The sequence below is a fragment of the Durio zibethinus genome, chromosome 5 (genome assembly GCF_047325235.1).
Source record: "Durio zibethinus cultivar Kanyao isolate XHJ-2024 chromosome 5, ASM4732523v1, whole genome shotgun sequence".
NCBI classification, from domain to species: Eukaryota; Viridiplantae; Streptophyta; class Magnoliopsida; order Malvales; family Malvaceae; genus Durio; species Durio zibethinus.
Window position 1 is genome coordinate 8460276 of NC_143166.1, and position 6989 is coordinate 8467264.

Here is a 6989-nt window from a genome sequence, read left to right on the forward strand (position 1 = left end):
TATTCATTTAAATTAGTTGTTTGTTCTTCATCTCTATCAATATTATTTAGCTGATATGTACTCTTAGCCTTTATTTTTAAAACTGCCTACTAATAATTTCAATCTCTTCTTCTAAAAAGATAACTTGTATAGGAAATTTAATGTACTTGCACAACTAAGACAAATGATTCATTGCTAGGAAGCATTGAATTGTGTTTAACTTCAACAAGACCATGATAAAGGTTTACGTTTACCCATTTCTCCATATCAAACCAATGACATTTAAAATGTACAATCTCATTCCCTACTCTAAAGTATTCTAACTCAGTGATATCTTCCAAGATACCATAAAAGTCATGCTCATAATTATTGTAACAACTTCATTTCACACATACCCCATAATTCATCATCTTTTGAGTTTGGCTATAGTAAACTGTATGAAACTTAAAACAATTCACAAAGTAACCTTTGAAACACCTAACCATATGTCTGAGGCCATAAGGTATCTCAACTAGACGATAATCAATTTTGCCATTTTGCTATTTAACCTATCCAATCGTAAAACATTAAAATTGATCATTATTTTTAATTATATGAAAATATAATTGCTATGCATATATGCTATTATACTTTAAAATTTTAAATTGTCTTAACAATTACGAAAATCTTGCATAAGTGCCTTTTTGCATCACTTATATTCATAAATTCTCTTCTTATCGAGTTATCAAATATCCTATAATTGTAAATTACGAATTAGAAAATTTGTCAACTTACTAGAAACATACATATAGAGTTGATATAGTACTTACTCAATGTAAGGATTCATCTTTTCACAATTCAATAAAACATATAAGTGTGCCTCAGTATGCTCATTTGCTAATAGAAATTGAGATTTATTTTGTGGACTCATGCTTAGCCAAGATGAGTGAATACTGAAAAAATACCTTTAGATTCCACAACTCCCCCATCATCAGTACGTGGAACTCAATTCAATCTTATTGACACATTTGGATCAAAATATAATGAGCAAAAAAAAGGATATCTCTTTAATAACATATGCCTCACATATAGATGTTTAAACAAATGCTCGATTAGTGTATTTGTTTCTTCAGATAATGAAAAAATCTAGTCATTATCATAGCATAACATAAATGTTATTGAAGAAAAATTAAATTAATCAACATTAATGTCTAACGACTAAAATTTATTACCTTTCAAATGGATATGTCCATCAACAATGAACAAGTGCATCAATTTTTGCCTCTTAGGCAGGTGAATCGACAAATGCTCCATATAATAAAAAAATTAAGAGAAAAAATCTTCTCTAATTTGTAAATTATTTCTACAATATTTTTTTCAACACTTTCATATGATTTATATATATTTCAGTATAACACATCTCTGAAAAAATAAGATAGCTTAGTAATTGCCTCCTTAATTGAGTTAGGCACCAAATAATAGGGGAGTCACGCTCGACCCTCTTTTGAAAATTATCTCTTTGCCTTCTAAAAAGATGATAATGAGGCAAAAACTGACAATGACAATCTAAAAAGTAAGGCTTCTTACCATGAGCCAATCAAAAAAACTTTTTTTGTCCTATGCAATAAAGACACGATAAGATTCCATGAGTGTTCCATCTAGATGACATATCAAATATAGGAAAATAATTAATTGTTCATAAAAGAGCTACCCTTAAATGAAATTTTTATTTTTTTTATAAGCATCATAAGTTAAAACACCATTCGACCACAATATTTTTAACCCAACTATTAAAGGTCTTAATAAAATATTTATATTTTGACCTAGACTACTCTTTCCTAGAATGACCATATTCAACAAGATATATCTTTGCTTCATACACAACCATGGTGGCAAACTGTATACCACTATCATTACTACTAACAAGAGTATGGTTTCACACTTATACCAAAATGGACAAAAACCATCCTCACATAATCCTAATCTTACATTTCAAACTTTCAAGTGCAAATAATTCATAGTTGCGATTAAAATGTTCCAAGCTTCACCATTAACAAGATATCAAAGCACATTATCATGACTTTGATTATAGTTATGCCATGTCATATATTCATCAATTTTCGTTGATATATAAAATCATTGAAATCTTGCTATTAGTGGCATATAATATAAGATTTTATAAAGAATATGTTTTTTCCTCTCACGACTAGACTTATTCTTTAAATATCGAGGATGACCATATACTGAATACTATATCAATTTTGCTGCTTCCTTAAAAACAACATGTAATTTTTTTCGCATACATGAATTTTTTTATAACCAAGTTTAAGTTTCATCATTTTTTTTTCATTTTATAGAAGTTTTCTAGTAATTTATCATCCACCGCTGACATATCTTTCACTATGCTCATCAGACGATTAAACATGACTCATCATGTTAAATTCTAATTTATTTTTTAAAAGTTGTGATATAATAAAGAGGATTGTTTGCTTCGTACAGTCTAACCATAATAGTTCATCTATATCATTTAATAAAGAATAGAAACTTGTTGTGTCTGCACTTAGATTTTTCTTATCAACTCTTGCCTCAATAGCATAAAAAGCATCCACCCCAAAATTAGGATAGACAAAATCCATAACTATTCTAGTATATGAATTTTCTATTTTTACTTTACTAATCAGTTCAAAGGTATCCCTACTTATTGATGGTTGTCCTAGTTCTAACTCTCCATGTGAGACCCAACTCTTATAACTAAGAGTAACTGTTATAATAAAAGTGCTCATGCATAGCATCTCCTTTTAAACACCATTTGTTATCACATTGGGTACAAGAACATCTAATCTTTCTATTACTTACAAAGTATATTTGAGAATAAGTATATCCAATAAATTTCTTTACACCATCATAAAAGTTTTGATTAATGTATCCATTTACATCTAAATGAGAATACATCAAAAAGTGATTTTTGTCCATTTGTTTCAACCTTAATTGCATCATCATAAAGGTCCAAAAAATATAATTATTAGTATATTAAATTGAATATAAACAATTAAAGTCCTAAAAAGCAATTATTGGTATTTAACACACATACACATGCACATATGTTTTAGAGGCATGTATATGAACAAAGTTTCAAAAGTCACATTGTTTTAATTGATTTTTTTTTATATAGCTATCAAAATCTTATCAATTTGAGACTTTACTCAACAATTTCTCCAATACAAGTACATATGTAATAATACTTTGTTTAAAGTTTAAGAATATGCTTTGAGATTTACTTTGAAATTATGCTTTTATTGCAATAACAAAGAAATGCTTATTTCAAGTTTAAATAAACAAAAAAAGAAATTGCTCATTTCAATCCAAAAAAAGTAAGGAACAAGAATAAAAAATTTCAACATAAATTTTCCAACACAAGTACATATGCAATAATATTTTGTTTAAAATTAAAGATTGAGATTTTACTTTCCAACACAAGTACACAAAATTTTCAACACAAGCATAGAAATGCCTATTTCTAGTTTAAATAAAAAAAAATGCATTTCAAGCCAAGGAACAAAATTTTAACACAAATTTAGTCTAAGAACTTAAAATTTCAACACAAATTCTCTAACATAAGTACACATGTTTAAAGTTATTGTTTAAAGTTAGATATTGAGATTTTATTTTTCAACATAAGTACACAAATTCTTTAACGCAAACATAAATGCCTATTTCTAATTCAAATAAAAAAAAAAAAAAACTCATTTCTACCTAAACAACAAAATTTCAACACATATTAACATTTCCTAAGTTAGTACCTATGCAAAAAAGCAAAAATGGTAGGAACCATGAAAAGAGCAAGGCAAAGAGTGAGATAACAGGGGTAGAACAGTGAGGTAGGCAGTGGCTTCACGGGCAACAAAGGCTTCACAAGCTGGTGGCGGTTTCACAGGCGGCATGGAAGGCAACAAGGAGAGGGAAGATCGAAAGGAGAGAGGAAAGGAAAAAATAGCTTTAGGGATTTTACAAATCAAATGAGAAAGAAAAGGGAAAGGGACTTGATTTTTAAAGCGTTTTAGCAATGGATTACCAATGAAATTTTCATCAATGATTCAAAAAAATTTTTGCCTTTTATTGACAGATTATTAATGGAATCCGTTGGTAATCCAAAATTCCTTGCATTCAATTTTTTTTATACTAAATTTTTTTAAAAAAAATTTATTGATGAAAAAAATCTATCGATAATCTGACGGTAAAAACTTTACCTATGGATTCCTGACGAATTTTTTTATCGGTAAATCATGAGCCAATTTGCCAATTTCTCGCGCCAATATCATTTACGAAATACTGACAAATTTTTTTTATTGGTATTTTGTCGGTTAATCCATAATAATTTTTACGATCCATTGATAAACCGTCGATAATCTATCGATAATTACTAACGAAGAATTTTTATCGAAAAATCTGTCATTGTTAAACAATTTTACATTAATGGATTTGATGATTATTGTAAGCTTTTAACCACTTAATCAATCAACATTTGCTTCTTATTGTCTTGGAATCGAGTTCATGCAATCTTTTATAGGTCGAGCTTCAATCAATAAGTTTTTCTTTAATCTACTTGATTTGATTTCGATCCATTTCATTTGATAGATTTTTTTTGTTTGATTTTATATATTATTTTAAGCATTTTGAATTCCTAATTTTAATGATTCAAATAATTTTAAAAAAAATTCATAAACTCAATCATTTTACAAGAGTTGTAAATCATCCGATCGATTTCACCGAAGATATCTTTCGATTAAGATTCTAATAACTTGTACTGTTTCAGACAGTGAAGGTTACTAATATCACACTTTAATAATGTGATTAAAAATTAAATTGGTATGCCTAATAACTTAATGTGATAAAAAATTAGTTTAACAATAACTATTAAAAATTGAAAATAAAAACAAAGTGAACATGTGCTATTCTTCTTAATATGCTTTGAAAAATACTAGACAAACATTTCAAATTGAAATTTTCAGGAAGCGGGACCTTATGCTAAACTGCTATAACATAAGAGGCTAACTCTTGTAAAAATGATTAGCTTTGGTAAAATATTTTCATTATATACCTTCAAAATTAAAGGATTTACTATCAAGCATTACGTAATTTTTAGAAATATTATCAAGCATCACGATAAATATTATCTCATCTCAATAATAAATGGATATGACAATTCAAATATATTTATTTGTAAAATAAAATATTTTTTATGTCATAATTCGTATTGATATATAAAATATAATATATTTTTTAATTTTATCAAATCAATATAAATTTTTATTTTATCAAATCAATATAAATTTTTATTAAAATTTTAAACCGATATCATTTTTAAATTTTTTTATTATTTTTATATGTATTTAAAGTTATTAAATCTAATAATAAATGCTGCACTCTAAAAAAAAATTGAAGCATGTGCGAATGTAAACCTTGCTCAAAAAATTAGGTTTTGAGCTCTCTTTCTCCAATAAAAAAAATAGTGTAAGAGAAGATATTGTCAATACAGTATTAAATGCCTTATTTATTGTCATTTACTAATATTTAGACTAAATTATAGAGTAAGCTTCGAAAACAGAAATTTCTTGGCCAGTTGGAATACCGAAATTTAGGTATTGTATCTTTTTAAGGGAAAAAAAACCCTAGGTTCACATTTGCGAGGCTAATTGAATGGCTGTAACCAATCTGGCAATCTCTCTCAGCTTTAATCACCACACCAACTATCATATTGGTCTCTCTCTCTCTCTCTATATATATATATAACATAACGCTGCCGGTGAGGCTGTGGTTGTGAGCACTTTATAATATACAAAAGCTTTGCTGTTTATTTGCGGTTGTGAGAGGAAAGAACATGGCTGAGAGTGATGTGAAAGTTTTGGGTTCATGGTCAAGTCCATTTATGTTGAGGGCGAGAATTGCCCTTCACCTCAAATCTGTAAACTACAAGTATATTGAGGAAAATTTATTGGAATCAAAAAGCGAGCTGCTTCTGAAATCGAACCCTGTTTTCAAGAAAGTCCCGGTCCTCATTCACGGTGATAAGTCTATCTGTGAGTCTCTAATCATTGTCCAATATATCAATGAGGTTTGGACATCTGGCCCTTCCATTCTTCCTTCTGATGCTTATGAACGTGCCAATTCTCGATTTTGGGCTGCCTATATTGACGACAAGGTGTATTTGTTTGTATAAATAACCCTTGACTATATCTCGCTCGGTTTTTGATTGTACAAGTTTTCATTGTTTTTCACTTTTTTCTTTTCGTGTGATATAGTGGTTCCCTGCCTTGAGACGAGTGTTGGTTGCTGAAGCAGAGGATACTAAAAAGGAAGCAATAGCGCAAGTGGAAGAAGGGCTGGTGCTGTTGGAGGAAGCATTCAGAAAGTTCAGCAAAGGGAAAGCTTTCTTTGGTGGGGATAATATTGGGTACCTGGACATTACAATCGGTTGTTTCTTGGTCTGGATTGAAGTCATAGAGAAGTATAATGAGATCAAACTGCTTACTGAAGCCAAGACTCCTTGCTTGCTCGAGTGGGTTGATAGCTTCTCCTCTCATGGGGCTGTGAAGGACGTTTTGCCCGAGGCTGACAAGCTCGCAGAATTTGGTGTGAAGCTTAGAGCCAAGATCTTGAAAGCTAGGGCTACTCCCAATTGATTGATAGGCTGATTCAATCAATTTAGTTGGAAGTGTCGTCCGTGCTTTTTCCTTCATTGGTACTTTATCCGAGTGCATCTTGGATCTCTGAGTTACGGTCAATTAGAAAGTAAAATAATAAAGTATATTTAAATTCTATTTAGATAAATGATGATAGTAATTGTGATGAAATTAAAAATAATAATAAAAATGATTATAATTATGATTGAAAAAAATGATTATAATTATAATTAAAAAAATTTAATAAAAAATTTATATTAATTTAATTTTATTGAAGTTAACATTTAAATTTAAATTTAAATTATTTGTGTGATAAATTTAATTACATTATGTAAAAAATGCGATGAAATT

The 6989-nt window shown here is 28.9% G+C and overlaps 1 protein-coding gene across 1 annotated transcript; it reads left to right on the plus strand.

Moving 5' to 3' along the window:
* The first annotated feature begins 5756 nt into the window (after positions 1–5756).
* Positions 5757–6786, plus strand: LOC111282199 (glutathione S-transferase U17-like). The gene is made up of 2 exons (XM_022870192.2): positions 5757–6157; positions 6258–6786. Exons 1-2 carry the CDS (start codon positions 5837–5839, stop codon positions 6636–6638), a joined length of 702 nt encoding a protein of 233 aa, XP_022725927.2. The 5' UTR covers positions 5757–5836; the 3' UTR covers positions 6639–6786.
* Positions 6787–6989: the final 203 nt, after the last annotated feature.